The 17,656-nt window shown below is 41.4% G+C and overlaps 1 protein-coding gene across 1 annotated transcript in view; it reads left to right on the forward strand.

Moving 5' to 3' along the window:
- LOC115017944 (receptor tyrosine-protein kinase erbB-4-like) overlaps positions 1 to 17,656 on the forward strand; it is a 237,739-nt gene that overhangs the window by 139,392 nt on the left and 80,691 nt on the right. The window contains exon 3 of the mRNA XM_029446699.1: positions 6,413 to 6,599. Coding sequence (XP_029302559.1) covers positions 6,413 to 6,599 — 187 coding nt within the window. The remainder of the gene's footprint in view (positions 1 to 6,412; positions 6,600 to 17,656) is intronic.

Below are 17,656 nucleotides of genomic sequence, written 5' to 3' on the forward strand. Positions count from 1 at the left end.
AGCCGGATTTTTCTTTTCTTAGTTTTTTTACCCGGAGATCCAGCTGCTTCACCCGACTGATGTTGTTTAAGAGTCTATCCAAATCGGCTTAGCCTGATGAAAGCGACAACGGCAGGGGTAGAGACCAGAGTAGATTACATTCTTTAAAATAAATAAGAGAGAATTAGGTTCATTGTGGAAATACACCCACTTGGATAGAGCATAATGTTGGATCACAGCAAGTTATTTAGGTTATAATAGTGAGACATACCGTTGAGTGACCAATTAAGTCAAAGTAATGGTTTGTGCCTCAGTATTTTTCAGCCATCTGTATGTTTTACAGCTCAGGGACAAATGGAACGTAGGTGAGAAGTACATTTACTGCACTTAAAGTATAACTTTATGCCCTCAAAGATCACATTTTTGCCTCACCTTCTTATTCCTTCAGATTCAGAATTAGAGTCAGATTCAGAATGCTTTATTTATCCCGGGGGAATTAAATGTGCTCCTATTTAGATTAAAATACAATAAAATAAAAAAATATTTAATGTGCTGACCTTGATCCTCTTGATTGCTTATCAATGTACCGCATAAAGTGGGAAAGATATGTTAGACATAAAAGGTGAATAGTAATACATTTAATATACACGTATCCAGATGGAGAGTGTGCAGCTCTAAATTCTTCCTCTTAAATGCAGCATTCTTCCCGTGTAATCTGGGATGAAGCCCAAAGGTGTTTCTCGGGAAAATGGAGAAATTTGTATGCAAATCTATTGGCTGTGTTGGCAAGTTCAATAAAAAAATTATACTAGACACACAAGCTATTAGCCTAAAAACATTATGCGGTTTGGTAAATTAGCTTACATTAGTGTATGTTAAGGCATATTTGACCTGAGGTCCTCTCTCTCTTTTTCCTTTCCCTCTTCATACTTCATACTTAGTTTGATTTGGTCATTTTTATCTTGTGATTTTATGTTGTTATTTTGCCAAATACTGCACCTTACCTCATTTTGTTGAATATTGCACCTTACCCCATAGAATCTTATTCTTAAATCTTTCTATAGATATATATTAGTATAAAACATTTTGCACTATTTGTAATTTTTTATTTTGTAAATCTTATACTGTTTTATACTGTGTATTGCAACTGTTGCACAATAATTTCCCTCGGGATGAATTAAGTTCCATCCATCCATCCATCCATCCATAATGGGAGGTTCCTGGAAGATGGTGAGCCACTAGTCACTTTGTTTTGTCATCTTTAGTCCAGTTTAGTATTCACCTCGAATTCTTCTACTCTCTTTTTACCAACTGTTGCTGAACTATGATGCGAAACAGTAGTCAAATGTGCGCGCCAGGTTTCGATTCATTAAATGATAAAACTGTTAACTTTGCAAGACACATCCTTGGTTAATTTCATTAGCTGACTTGAATACAAATATTCCTTGTTAATCAGAGTCAGTGCAGTGTCTCCATACTGCGAGACACTGGAAACCTTTCCACATATCTGGAGGGGTTACAGGTGCCTGAGCACAGCAACTCACAGCCTCATATCATGCAGCTTCTGTTTCCAAGACAGCACAGCCGCCTTTTATCATGATTATGTTGTGCAGAGTAGATAAAACACTTATGGCTTCCCAGCCTTGGCCTCAATGCAATGCATCCTAGGGGTGCAAAGAGCAATTTACCAACATGTGAAATTCACATTTTGCCCAGAGGTAAAGCGGAAGAAGAAAGGAAACAAGCCTGCTGGGACCGCATAGGATTCTGTTTGACTGAGCGCTCCACGCTAGGCCACTAATTGCCTGCGATTGATGGAGAAAAACGCTAGAGGAAACTTTAAACTTGCAATGCATCATGGGTAGTTGACCTATGTTGACTAAGTCTTGTCTGTGCCTCGTGGTAGTGTTTTTCTTTCTGCGTAGGTGGGGGTTATCGGATATCTGAGGCTTGTATGTGTTGAGATTGTGTAAATGTGGGTGAATTTCTGCACAAACCCTTTGTGGCTCCCACAACAGAGTAAACACTCAAATCTATCAGTCAAGCTGGAATCAAAAGATTCACTCGGAATGGTATCTAAAATAATGTGTTGGACTTGTGCCAGACTGTGTAAAGATCCCAATGCATTTTCTCTTCAGTCACTTTTTGACTCTAATGTCACAAGCTATGGGTCATTTTAGATGACGACGAAGGGAATGAAGTATGCGATGAATCGAGGGTTCGTGCACCTTGTTCCTGCAAATTAGCCCTCTCCCACTCACCTTGTTAAGTGTGTATTTTTTGAGGAAATACAAGGGAAAGAACACTGTCCGCCTTGTTAGGCACATCACCCACAAGGCAGCGGTGGGAAGCTTCTCCGAGAGGTATCCTTCAGCTTCTGTGTTTGTGATTCTGAAACTGAGCACAGTTGGTGCTGCAGGAGGGGAAATGCAGGTGCTTGTGTTTACTTCCCTCTGGACCTCGGCACAGAGGAGTGCAGATAAATATTGATCTACAAAGAAACAAAAAAAAAACTATTTATGGCAGTGGAAGGAAATTACTAAGAAAGGGCAAGAGTAATCCTTTCATTTAATTAGGTAAATTCCAACAAAAAAAATCCTTTCTAAGTCTGTTTTTTTATATTTCTTTAGCCTGCTCTCTCCCTCTGTGCTCGCCCTTGCTCCCGCTGGAAGGCTTTCCTGTGGTTGCTAAGCAACAGGGAAACAGTTTTTTCTTTGGTTTTGCCGGCGGGTCCCGGAGGCTGGCAGGGAGAAGGGGGCACAGTGGAAGCACTGTGGAGTCTGCCAGCAGCCGAGTGCATGCCTACAGCTGGGTCGGGTTGCGGAGAAGCCTCCCCCAGTTACGCAGTCTTCATAGCGCCCCTGGCAGGCACTTGGGGGGGTTACGGCGGAGCTATTGATAGCAGGGGCGAGTTCACGAGGCACCCCAGCCCCCAGCGGTAAACAAAGGGGTTACAGTAGGGTCAAAGCGATGAAACGGCATGACTTCCAACCACGTGGCCGGATAAACAAGCCCCCTGCAGAATAAAACCTTTTCCGCGCACTTTATTTTTAGAGGCTTGAGTTTCATGGAGTTGCATAAAGTTGCACAACTTGCTCTCTGACGAATGTTAGGAAAATAAAAATCACAAAACATTTCACAGAAAATTATTTCACCGAGGTGTCTTGACAGGCAGCGGAGTACCTCACAATAGAAATTCTCTTTTGCAATAAGTATGCTAATCAAAGCCTCCGCTGAAATAAATTCTACTGCTCTTTTATTATGTTGTTCTTTCCCTCTTCAGGTGATTGACACATTGTAATCTTGCTAATAAGCACCTCCACTGTGTCTTTCCTTCCTATTGTGTTAGTGCTACAATAAGCCAACTTGGCAGGTGCGCGTTTGCCGAACGCTCAATATAGAAGCAAATCTCAGTTACCTGCTATTATCCTGAAATGCAGCCCTCCGCACGCTGTGTCCTAACCGTCAGTCTCCACAAGCGTCGCCCAGGGGTCAGCAGCCAATCAAACCTCGCATTACTCATTCCCTCCCTCCCTCCTAACCAATCATCTGGCCTGTCTCTTGTTATTAGGAAACCTCTGTAGCTTCGGAACCCCTTTTCCTACTTGCCCTGATGCTGGACATCTACATTTTTTTTTTAATGATCATTGAGAGTTTGACGACATGACAGTGTTGCTGCTTTGAGCGAATCAAAAAAGTAGGGATGGGTATTGTTTTATATCGATATTGTGATATTGATATAGATATCGTCTTAGATTTTGGAAATCGTAATATCGTAAAATGGCATAAGTGTTGTATTTTCCTGATTTCCTGGCTGACTTACAGTAAAATGTCCTTTTCTGAACTAACCAGTTAAAGCTGTTCTATTATTTTCCTTTATATACTTACTTACATTATAACCACATTACTGATGATTATTTATCGAAAATGCAAAAAGTGCACTAATGGTCAATCCTATAGTATCGTCGCAATATAGATATCGAGGTATTTGATTAAAAATATTATGATTTTTTTTTTCTCCACATGGACCAGCCCTATGTTAAAGCCATTTCTGTTGTGTTCACTTGTGGGAAGCCGGTGAGGGATTCATATCCTTGTTGCTGCATTAGTAACTCCTACTGGCACCAGCACAGAGGCAGCTGAAAGCTATATGGGAGATTACATGCAACTCTGCGTGATTTACATCCCCTTTGTGACGCCTTTGCCCCCCCAAGTGAAAACAAGCGGCTTATAACACTGTGTACACCATCGAAACGTGAAGAAAAAAAGAAAGATTCGCCCCCAAAAAAAGAAAAGAAGAAGCCACATGAATAAAAAATCTGTTTCTGCCAACTGCTGGAAATGACTCCTCCATTGTACAAGCCAGTGTTGAACCTTGAAAACAGATCTGTCTCCCCCCTCCACATACACACTTTTATATGTAGAGTTCTAATTAAGCTTGTCAGTGGTGGTCGGTAAAATGTGTTAGTGTGGCATTTAACAGCTGTTGTATGAGCGTTAGTGAGTTTCTCTGTGTGTATGAGTAAGCTCAGGCTGCTGTTTGAGTGACTCAGATGAATATTGCATGGCCACAGAGATGGAGTTGTAGCAACAAGGGAATAAGTTGTGTTTTAGAAGAGACACACACACATATATGCACATACACGCATCAAGCTATCTGGCAATGGTGCTGTAAGTGAAGATTGTGCCGCAGCTTTCCTTTGTCTAGCTATTATCTGTTGATGTGATAACACAGTGCTGTTGATCTTTAACCCTCAAGTTTTTTTCTTAATTTGTTTAGAAATGACCCCAAGATGAGGAGAAACACTATTCTGGAGAAGGGTTACAAATATTAAAACATTCAAAGTGCTCGCCTTGGCCCCATCTTCAGCCTGACTTTGCAGTTGAATTAATTTGCCTCATCAAATGCATAACATTGAGCTAATCAGCCTGATTTTTTGTGATTTTTGAGAAGGTCAATTGATGCACGATGAGGCAGATAGTTGAGGTCTGCCATGTTTTTCAGCAAGGCAATCTGGAGCTCTCTTTTTTTTCTGCATATTACATGTGTCTGACTCAGGCATTCAGCCAAGGCCTTTCAGCATGAACTTGTGCCAAATTATATTTCTTCTTTAGTTTTAGGTCTCTGAGGAATCCAGTCATATCTGCTTTAGAGTTACCATGTGATGCCTTTAATCTACAGGATATAAAAGCAAATGCAGTTAATATATTTTATTTGGATTTCAAATTATTGTTGTAAAAGGTGTGATATCCTGTTGGCTCTACAAATGTCATATTCACTTGAATCATGGCATTAGAGAACAGCTAAGAGACTGTAATCAGAGAAGTGTAATCAGTCAGCAATTGAGCTGACATTTTAATCATTTTGGACTGTAGGTCCAAATCTTTCGTTAGCTTGACATTTAAAAAATGCAAATGACATGATCCGTGCACAAAAAACGAGAGGAATGCATTACCGACTAAGTGTGTTTCATGAATTAGGCATGGCAGAAGAAAAAAGGCAGCTTGGCATTGAAAATGAAGAGTTGGAGGCAAAGATTTCAGGGTGAATAATGTATTCACTCGCATTCATCACCAGCAACAGATTTCAACTGGGAGTTTTAAATTTTAGTTTTCTGAATCAAATGGCTTTCTTTTTCCCAACTCTATCAACAGACAATAACTAAATAAAGGGGATTCTGCAAAACCCAGGATTACGTTTGGATTCCGACAATATTTGCACTTGGCAACTACTGTACAGTACGGTGGTTGAGGTTGGGGAAAGACTGTAGATATAGCAAGTCAAATGTGGTTAGGATCTGGCAATGGAACCAATTGGTTAAGGTTAGGAAAAGACTGGTTATGGTTAATAAAAAGGCAAAGGGTAAATGCCACATAAAGAGAACATTATTTCCTATTCTTTTTTCTAGCATTGGAGGTAATTGTGCAGAATCGTCCTACATAGATGTAATTATTGGGATACTGGGATGCTTTTTCCTTTGTGTCATTTGGCAAAGATTTCAGGGTGGTGAATAGGATATTTACTTGCTTTCAATGGGGAACATATTGTGAATATAGCATTCCTGTTAGTGTTTGGCAACTAAACCAATTGGTCAAGGTTAGGAACAGACTGTGGTTACGGTTAATAAAAAGGCAAACATAAAGGATACATCGTTTTCTACGTTGTCATGGAACGCTGGCATTGGAGGTAAATCATGCAGAATTGACCAATTAAGATATCATTATTGGGATACTGGGCTGCTTTTGCATTGTTGTGTCACTTCCTTAAACATTTTAGTTTGGCCAAATTTGTATGTTGGGAGAAAATAAAGTTGTGTCATTTTTGCAACATCTTATAAAACTGAAACTGAAATTCTTCCTGAAAGCTGTAGCTATGGAATCTGAGCCTCACACTACATATTAAATATACTCTCTCCTTCTTCTCTCCATGCAGTCAATCAGAGAAGTGACCGGCTACGTGTTGGTGGCTCTCAATCAGTTCGACTATCTGCCACTGGAGAACCTACGCATCATCCGAGGCACCAAACTGTACGAGGGTCGCTACTCTTTGGCCATCTTCCTCAACTACAGACGGGATGGGTACTACGGCCTGAGACAGCTGGGCCTGCGCAACCTCACAGGTCAGAATGATTGCTTGAGTGTCGAAATATTTAATGACGTGCCGCAAAATCAATATGCCAGTCGCTTGTTTCACGTCCACTCTTTGTATTATAAGTATAATCATAAAAAAAACACCAAATCCCATACTGTATAGTCATTTTGATAAATCATTGCAGAAAAATGAATTTCCTTGCAATAAAGACTCCCTCGGTAGATGAATTATAGGATCTTTTTTTGTGAATTAGAGATCCATTTTTCAGCAACCTACAAAAATCATTGCCATTTCCTGCACTAGAACTTCTTGTGTTTGACTTGTTATTACACCCACATATACAGCTTTAATAGGGCCTTTTTTAATTAAGTCACAAAATTGGAACTCGACTTCTGAAGCTACGTATCTGCTACCCTGGCGAATTAATCTTCTGTGTTGCTATAGAGAGGGATCAAATGTCTGTGAAAAGTCCTGTTTTCCCATTAATTACATTTTTGTTTACACACTCAAAAATTAGCTTTTTTCATGGAGTACGTTTTAGTAAGTGTTTGTTTTATGTAACACTTTTCATTTTCTGCTGGTGTCACGTGAGAGGGCATAAGCTAAAGTGGGTTACGTTTGTAAAGGGTAGCTTTTGTCTGCGTTAACTTTATCTCAGTATAAGACCTTTTGAAGCGTGACCTCGGCATCAGGTAATCTTTGCCATTTTGGCGTTACCCAGTGGTGCAGTGAACTTGGAACTCCAGTCATAATAATATCAGCAAACACTATCTTCTGTTTTAGGCTTTAAACGCATCTTTTAAAGTAACTGCTCCACTCTCTTTCTCACTGAATCATATATCCTCTCACTGCTTTCTCCAAATAGCCAATTTCATCATGAGCTGGATACATGTAATTCTCACAGGTTGAGCTGCTAAAAGGTTCACTTTTTTCCAGCACTTCAGGTGTTGCCTTTTTTTCCCTATCTTGGCGGTGGCATTAACATCGCTCCGGGAGAGAAACTCAAGCCGTCATAGGAGAAACACTGGCTGACGGACAAGTGTCACATCTAATCTGAGGAGAAGCTCAGTCAGGGTCACTCTCGCTTTAACAGCCTTCTTTATGCTCTATTTGATTCCGTGCTGTCTGGAGTGAAAGGGAAGATGGTACACAGAGAGAAGCGGTGATATGGGATGGAGGTCAGGATTGAAACCCAAGTGTTCTAAGAAAATTTGGTATCCAAGGCTGTAACAGATGGTGTCGGCATTTGTGGGAATGTTTGCTGAGGGAGTAAAGGGAAATATATTGTACTTGTTGTCTCAATTGTCTTTACTTATTGTCATTGTCTTACCACATAGGATATGTTTGTTAACTACTTGTAGGCAAGACCATGAAGCATGAGTGGGATGCCTTTTCGAGTCTCTACACGCCATTTTCTTCTGTCATCTTGTCAGATTTTGGAGGAAATATGCTGGATTTATTCATGGCAGGAAAACCAGGAAAATAGCACTGTTCTTCCAGCACAAATGGAGCTAAATCTTTTAGAGCATTTCTCAATGGCCAATAGAAATAATCCCATCCAACACGTATGTCCTCTAAACTATAGCCAAAGATCCACAAGAAGCTGCCAATCCTCCTGACAATTTGTTCATACCAAGGTGTCGGAAGTAATTTGTTAGCCTATGATTACTTATAAATGTGAAAACTACAACATGTAGCACCTTTTATGATTAGTTTGCAGAGGACAGTGCCAGAGTATGAGACAAGGAAAGGGTAACAAAACATGGATTGACCACGTGGCATGTGCCCTAAACTGCCAAGCCACCAGGACGCGTTTGCTGCATCCCCCTTTGTTGTATTTTGCCTGAGGCCTCTTCTCTGGCATCGATCCCCCCACTTTACACTGCTCTCCTGTGGGCATTGCAATGTATCCTACATCCACCCTGCGTTCCTCCTGCAGGCAATTCTGTGTCAAATATTTCACAGAGGAACCAAATTAATTTTAGTGTTAAACAGAACTCATGTGTCTTGCAGTCCTTGACCACCCTTTGTAACTTTTTTGGGACTGGAGCACAAACACAGTGACAAGCACGATAAAAGCTTAGGCTTCCACACATTAAAGACTTAAAACCATCAGTGTTGAGAAAGTTGGACAGCAGAGATTCATCCTGGGCTCTTTTGCCATTGACTTTGCCGTAGTGTTTTTGTGATTGATGGTGGGGGATCAAACTGTGATCCATATTAAAGCATATGACAGATTTAGTGTAATAAGCAGCGTTTTATGGAGTCTGAACATAGTGATAAAGGACTCCAGGGAGTTTTAAGGGCATTCTGACGCCCTAAGCTGGTAAAGCAGTAGGGCGCATTCTATTTTGACCCCCCCTAAGAAAGAGGGAGGCCTAAGAGGACCTTTATCCGTCTGACTCATGTAACTTATGTTGCTTTTTTCTCTTTTTCTGTTTTCCCTTCTGTCTTGGATGTCTCATGACTTTGTCTGTCATTTCTCGAACTGCACTAACGGATGCTCTTTTTTCTGCAAGGCTGCTACTACACTGCAAATAACTTGGACTGATAGGATCATAAACAAAGTATGTGCATACTCCAAGGGTCAACCTCCGGTTCTGAAAAGTGAAACCAATGCAGAGGTGCCTTAAACCTGTATTATTTCCAACAACCAGCAGTGGGGGACTCTACTTGTTGCAAAAATAAGTCTGTTTGTATAGAAGTCTATGAGAAATTGGCCCTACTTCTCACTTTTTTACATGTTCCTGACAAGTTTATGGTCTTGATCACTAGTTTCAAGTCTTCTGCAACACAGCATGATGTTCATTTTGTAAATTATGGTCCCATTTAGAGTAAAATAGACGTTAAAGCAGGGTATGTTTTAGGGCGTGGTTACCTTGTCGTTGACAAGTCACAACCAAATTGTTGTTTTGTCTTAGAACTTTAACCCTTTCACAGTGTGTTTTCACTTTATGAAAGTTAATTGTAACATTTTGGTCGCCTAAAAATGTCTTGTTCAGCGGTCTGTTGTACTTAGTCCCACCTTCTGGTGCCACTTCTGGTTCCAGAAAACCAAGATGGCGACGGCCAAAGTGTCAAACTCGAGGCTTCAAAACCGTAACCCACAAACGTCACGCTGACACTTCTTATAAACAGTCTATGCGGACCCTTGTTGGCTTGCTTGTGTCTTGTTTTATTATTTCCTTTGATTTCTTGAGAAACTGCTTGTGTGTGCTCATCTATACTTCAAGGTATTTTGTTTTCTCTGGGGTGAAAAAGGTGCATGATCAGTGGCCTTCATAAGCTTCAAGGAATGTGTCAATGACGCACGCAAGTGGAAAATGCTTCCGTGCGGTTTTCTTCCTTTAGATATAGAATAACCAACCAGCTGAAGACCGGCCAAAATTTGTGAAAAGATCAGGATGTTTTTTCTTTATGTAACTGGAAAGGCACAGTGGAAAATATCAACGAAGTATCTTCAAATAGTCCTTTCTGGGTGCAGTTAGGTATTCGTTTAATTATTTATGTCCACATCGCATAATCTACATCTCCGGATTTCTCATAGTTTCCTGAAACTTTTCGAGACTGTGTTGATCCTCATAGGCTGAATGTACCTCTGTTTCTCCGCTGTGACTCCACCAGCCCCCTGCCTGTCTGGCCACACATCTCCTGTTCTTCAGGAAGGGTGCCTCGCCTTTTGTCTGTTCCATCCGATCCCAGCGCACCCCGGCGCTGCAATTAAGCCAGATCCAACCATGCATATGGATCAGTGCTGTTCCTCTTGATTCCCTCCACTCCTCTGTCCGGGACAAAAAAGAAAAAATATTGAATTCTCTCTTTTAAGCAAGCTCACAATTAGGTTATTCTATCTTCTAAATGATTGTAAGGAAGTTATTGTGCACATTTGCTTTGATTCAGTGTTTGATAAAATGTACTTATTTGTAATTAATTTCGCAGCCTACCACCATTCCCACCATATCTAGAGGGGATGTATTCCCAAGTGAGAATATATTCAGCATTCCTCACTGCACACAATACATTAAACAACAGTTCCACTGCTACTTTATCCCTCAGTGGGTTCACTACACAGTGGGCGTCCACAGAAAACATGGAATTCAATTTGGCTGCGGAATCAGTATGCATACAGCTGTGCCGTGTAGTATAGTAGCAGGGATATATAGTAATCTGTGTTAAAGAAACTCCCCTGATATCGACTTGTTCGGCTCCCCCCTCATGATGCTCCTGCAGCTTTTTGTTAGCCTTAATAACCTGGCTTTAACACACGGGGGGATCATTCCCAGCACAAGACTCACAGAGCAGATGAGATAGCGTGTACAGTATGAAATGGTTTCTTTGCTTAACTTTCACTTTGTTTGTGAGTTTTTTTTACTGTTTTTCTATCATGTTAAATTGCCCATTTGGATGGGGGCCAAATGGCTCAGCGGGCCCCAAAGAGAGCACTGATTCCAACTTCCCATCTGGCAGCAGTGCCCCCCCCCCCCCCCCCTCCCATGCTCGTGTGCAGAAAGCAAAGCACCAAGTCTGCCATCCCCCCCTTTTTCTTCTGTAACCTTAATGCCATTCTAACCTGTTTTTTTCCTTAATGCTCACTGAGACTGTAGTGACACTGCCATGATTTCACAACCTGGCAGCGACTCAAGCATCCCCTAATTTAAAGCTAATAATTAACCGCCGCTGTGTCTCTAATTGCAGCGTTTTTGGGAGTATTCTGAATGCATTTGGGCCAAATTACCAACAGTGGTTGCTGCTGAGATGAATTGATTTATAGACTTCATTATAATTAACCCCACGTGCATCATCATTTTTAGAGCATGTCTATTGATTTTCCGTCTCACAGTCACTGTACTCGGCTAAATCAGTAGACAAATGGAGATTTTTCTTTTTAAGGAGATTTGCAAAGTGATGATGGGAGGGAATCAAAAGAGCTATGACTACATCCCACTAATATCGACAAAAGTGTCAAAGGCATATAGTTATTTATATAGATGTAATATGTTTTGTTTTTTTATAGCTGTGCCAATTGCCTCAAGTAAATATTTCATTTTTTTAATAGTTTGTGCTGTTTTGTCAGCCACTTTTCAGCAGTTTTTTGTGTTAGTTTCAGAAGTGTCATAAAGGCTGGATTTGATCTGTACAGTAAATCCTCTCAGCGGAGAGTATAAAGATCCAGCACATCAAAGATATTACACCCTCTGCTTATTTGAAAAAAAGGGCACAAACCTAAAAGGAGAATCCTACAGCACTGCTGCTCACATAAAGACGGCTGACTGATGCTGCCCTCTTTATGCATCCATGCTTGCTTCCATTTTCAACTTCTTTTCCCACCTCTCATTCAACTCCAGTCGGCGCTTAAGAGGGCTCTGGCCATATTTATTATATTTCACCGTCGGGTTTTTAGTAACCGTCGTAATTGTGTGTGGAATTTGTATTGAAAAAAACCTACTTCCAAGGCCTCTTTATTTAACATAAAGCTGGTGGTGTGATCTCCAAAAAGTGGTGTAGTTACAGAAAGATCAAATAGAGCAAAAGCGTCTAATGCTAATACCCACTCTCACTCCGGACTGTTATGAGGAAGAAGGAGAGTAAAGGGATGGGGCCCATTAATAATGAATCCAGTGTCATCATTAAGGCTCCAAATGATTAAAACATATCTCCCAGCTTCAAACACTGCTTTGCTACACGAGAAAATGCTGCAGTCATGGATGTGCGAAGCGAGCGAGCCCTTCAGTCTGCTTGTGAAATAAAGTTTTGCTTTTTTTCTTTCATCTTGCCCCCCCCCCCCCCGTTTTTTTTTGTGTTGTAACACCAAAGCACCAGCACTCCTTTTTGAAAAGAAAACAAAAAACACTCCAGTGTTACATAATGCAGAGCAACCCATAGATGTGCAAAGATGCTTCTTAGATATGAACTTTCATGCTAAGCCAGGTTGGGGAATCATCTTTGTTGCACATTTCTCTGCACTCCCAGTTGTGTACCAAACCTTCAGAACCACAACAACGTGCTTCATGTTGTTGCCTCTTATGAAGAACTCTGCAAGGCCCGTCTTGTTAGGAAAAGGTGACATTCATTGAAATGCAGATGCAGCCCAACGCTTTATTTCTCATTTTTTCCACGCTCTTGTGCCCAGAAGTCTTTGTAATACCAAGCCCATTACATCAGTGTTGCGCTGTCAGTACTGTGCTGCCGTTGGTGTTTTTTTGTTTAAATCCTCTGACAAGAAGACCCTGGGGGCTTCCAGTTTGTCTCCATTAATGGCTGTGACATGTCTGGAAGGAGGGCAAAATGATCTCTAATGGAATGGTAATAGTCCCCCAGGGCAATGTGTCTGCTGCCCTGTGCACTGTTCTTTGATGCTAGGGTTCACTTCCACGGCCTGACACGAGCTGACCCTGGCTAACTGAGCTACCTGCAGACCTGACACCGGTGCACAATAATGGGCCTTCTTAATACCGTGTAACAAGTGATGAAAAGCCTCCTCCTGGATCTCCCCTGTCCCCCAACTTCCCAATCCTCGTGTTAAATGTCCAATCTGTGTCTTGAGGGAGTTAGCGTGGTGTAGCTAGGAAGTCAGTAAGCAGTTCTAATAATGTCAACATCTCACAATGATGTGCCAAGATAAGTTCAGTCAGCCAATAGACTCAGAAACTAGTTTATTGGATATATTTTGCAGCAAAGTGGGGCAGCACACTCAAACTCTCGAACCCTATGAATTCATCATGTCATGTTCCAAACCAAATAGGAGGTCTATGATGAGGGCAAGGAGGTCAGAATGCGCTACGGAGGGTTACTCTACTCAGCCAATGTCGCTTGGGTAGAGTAACCCTCCGTAGCGCATTCTGACGCCTTTGTTCCTCAATATACTAGTAATATGTACATTTTGATAAAACAATAATAGGTAAATTCATTGATAAATTCATGAATATAAATGTGGATATATAAAAGTGATATGAAAGCAAAAATGCCAAGAAATTAAAGTCACTAAAAACATATCAAATATTGCCAGTAACTGACTGAAAGAAACGATTACTCTGAGACAGTTAAAGTCAGACATCCTATAAAATTGTACCCAAGTTTGTCTTTTTAAACAACCTGCCTAATCTAGCTCAAGCTCTCTAATTTTGTTTCGAGCGGAAGTGGTGGGTGGTGAATGATTCAGCATTTCCACTTAGCAGTCCTTGGAAATCCCACCTAATCAAACCAAATATCCATGGCTTCATCAAACTTGCTCATTAGGGCTCAATTCATTTTTCCGAGATTCAAATTACTTGTGACCAGACTCTTGCATTCCCCCTTTAAAAATGATCCGAAACCATAAATTGCAAGCGCCATTTTGGTACTAAAGAACCTTAACTTAGTGTAAATGACAAATGAGGCCACATGGGGTTCTGAAACCCTTCTTAAAAACCTATTTGATAACCCCACAACTGTGCTGTCATCAAGCTAAAAACAAGACTCTTTTCTTTTGACAGTATATATATTCAAAGCGTCTGCTTGTTTGTCTTGCCACAAGGCATCCTCCTGACATTGCAACATATTTGTATGCTTAGGGGGCCTCTGGAGAAATGAATAGTGTACACTCTACACTGTGTGTCTGTGTGTGCAATTTGTGTATGCTTTCTCTCCCAGGCTCCTGCGAGCGAGCCGCTTGCCTTTGGCGAGTTTTAATGACATTCTTTGTGGGTCCATTATTTTTTTAAGTGCCCCGCCTCAGTCCAAGATCCTCTTGAGGTCTGTTGTATAACCTCCACTTCAAACTGCGAACACATTAGAGTGTCGAACATAGCCAATCATTAACACTGATCTCATCATACGTCAGTTCGATGCATCCGTGGAAGAAGTCATATAAGCCGACGGTAGAGGCGTGAGAAGGGAGGAGTGGCGCAAATCCTCACGCTAAATATACAGATGGAGGCACTTTACTGGTCATAGTTGATTTGCTGGTGTGTGTGTCCATGTCGGTGTGTCCCAAATTATAAGTGGAGGCATGAGTGCTGCAGCTCTGTGCCAGGAAATGACAAATTGCCCATTTAGCCCATTGTATGTGTCAATTTTAATATAGAGGGTTAGTTCTGTTTTCAACTCTTCTTAAGCATTTTGCTCCTTGAAAATATGTAATGAGTCCGATTTGAATTACAGAATGTGTGTCAGATGAGCAGTGTTTGTGTGTATTTGCTAGTGCACTGTCGACACACACATCAAGGCACTTTTTGGTTTCCTGACTCAAGAGTGGACATTTAATAATAGCCTCTCATTTCAAGTTATGTGCTCAGCTCTCTCAGCAGTTTTACTGTCTTGATGGCTCCCCTATGATCCATTCATAGTGCTTTCAAATTTTTTTTTTTGATGTTCTTAGCTTGGGCAATTGTACCAAAACACTATTTCCAGCACAATAACAGAGCAGACTGTCAGGGTAACTCCACTGTAAAGCAACCTATCACTGCTGTCGTAGAATAACAACATGGGACAGCAATTCTGGAGTTGTTTGTACTTTGACACTGTACTTGGCAATTTAGTGAAGCAGTGAGTTGCTTGAACTCTGGGTCACTGAGACCTATTAAAAGCCCAGTATGAAACTTCAAAAACACATGAGTAGTAGAATTACTTTTTTCCAGATTTGTGGCTTTTTTGGGCTAGTCACTTTATAAGATTTTGAAGTAAAGAAAAATAGAAGTTTAAGACACATACACACATGGATGGATTACTAAATGGGCCTACCTGGCACAAGTCTCAGGGGGCCCAATTGCCTTCAGCGACAAAATGTCTTTCAAAGAAACACGTACCAACTAGGAAGATACTCAAAATGACCACAGAGACATGAGACAACTACAAATACATGGCAAAACAGCTGCAAAGAGACCACAAAACAACTAAGAAAAGGGGTTAAACAACCTCAAAGAGACTCAAAACGACTACAAAGAGATTCAAAACAACTTCAAAGAGACTCAAAATAATTAAGAAAGGGGGTTAAACACCTTCAAAGAGACTCAAAACAACTACAAAGAGACTCAAAACAACTACAAAGAGATTCAAAACAACTACAAAGAGACTCAAAATAACCTCAAAGAGACTCAAAACAACTACAAAGAGACTCAAAACAACTACAAAGAGATTCAAAACAACTACTAAAAGGGGCAATGCAAGCATAGACAAAAAATAACTACAAAAAGACCAAAACAATTCCAAAGAGACACAAAACCACAGAGAGATGACAACAACAAAAAGAAGCTGAACGACTCTAAAGTCTGAGTTTCTTGCTCCTACGTTGGAGAGGTGGTGGGGCCTTTTGCATGTCTGTGCCAAGGGGCCCATTTTCCCATAATCCGCCCATGCATACACACACACACACACACACAACACACACACACACACACACACACACACACACACACACGCACCAGTGTTGGTCGTTGACGACCATCGCCGTTTGTTACCTTGATTAGTATTCAGTGGCGCTCTCTCTCTTTGGCTGGCCCTTTTGTTTGCCTGCGCTGATTGGAGGGCCTCTGGTTAATTTAGATGCAGGGAAGCGGTGACAGAGGAGGGCTTATTAGGGCCGTGAGCCCATCCCGCCTTAAGTGCAGAGACTCCAGTTCCATTTTCATTTGCCTCTATTATTGAATTTGCTGGCTTCTCATTCGCCCTGATTGCATTTTGTGTCACCTCTAAAAAAATATATATATATAAAATTGGCCTCTCCAGAGGTACTGTCACACTCGGATGGGAGACTTACATTATGATGGTGAAATATGAGACAGGCAAAAGTTTAGAGATTGACTCCAGAATACTTTTTGAAGGCTTTCTTTTTCTATTAAGTCAGAGCCAAATGTAAATGAAAGTTTTCCTAATCATGATTGCTGTGTAACCTGTGTGTGTATTTTGATAAGAGAAGGAAAGGGAGTGTTTACGTGTGTGTAACAGACGGGTGGAGCGAGAGTGGGTGGAGGAAAAGAAGAAGAGTGATGGCAGGGATTCATTTAGCATCCATCGAAGCTCTAGAAGTATAAAAATATATATATTGATGCCATCTCCGCCTCCACCTTTTAGCTGCCTCCTTCAGCACCTCCACAGCTTCCATAATCTCCTAACGTGAAGCATTTTTCATCAGGATTCATCGCAAAACAATATCATTCGAGACTGCAAAATTTAATCAGGGGCTTTAAAACACAATTATGGTTATCGGGGAGGACACGGCGCCAGCTCCGGATCGTGGGAGGGGGGAGGTGCAGCAGCGGTGGAGATGGAGGGGACCTCCCCCGCACTGTCTGCGCCCTAGCGCTTCTCTCCCATTTGTCACCGAGCACAATATCTCTTTGGCTGGCAGAGCTAATAATGGAGAAGTGGGGAAACGGGACTCTGGAGACCCACCTCCGCTTTGCCGTGAAGATCAGATAAGTTCTCCTCAAGTCAGAGGCCCCGAGCCACTGTGGATTTGCTTCTCGGGATTGTATCATTTATAAAAACACAGCACGCCCATTTGACAGCTTTTTAGGTGTGTTAATAATACTGCTCTTTATAAAATGTGCAACTGCAGGAGCAAGATGTTTTCCCCTGCTGGAAAGAAACGCCACGTTATCCACTTTGCTTTCTGAAAAAGTTTCATTTTGGTCACCAGCAAACCTCTTTTGCTGATGATTTGTTTTTTCTTAAGTGCCCCGAGGCAAAACCAGTCGCCGTTTTCTGTCTGTATTATCTTTGCGATCAGCAGCCATTTATCTACCAGTGGCTTGTTTGCAGGCTGGAGACTTAACAGTTATTCATGGGATTTGAGAAGTCGTTTTCACTTAAGCAGCTACTTTCTCAACAGCCTCTGTTTTTTTGCTCCTTTTTTTTCCCTCTCTTTAGAGTAAACATGCTCGGAGGCACTGTACAGTGGAGTGCTTTACAATTACACACAGAGGGTTTCCTAAGGGGCCGACTGCTTGTTTTCCAGTCGAGTCATGTGTTTACTGCAATTCGTGGGGTTTCTTAGTCTTACTGTAAATTGGATGGGGAGAGAAATCCACAACTTTATTTTAATTACAGCTCTGATTTTGGCGAAAGGCACGCACAACCATACACAAACCCTGAGGCAGCCATAGCACA

The sequence above is a fragment of the Cottoperca gobio genome, chromosome 2 (assembly GCF_900634415.1).
Source record: "Cottoperca gobio chromosome 2, fCotGob3.1, whole genome shotgun sequence".
Lineage (NCBI taxonomy): Eukaryota > Metazoa > Chordata > Actinopteri > Perciformes > Bovichtidae > Cottoperca > Cottoperca gobio.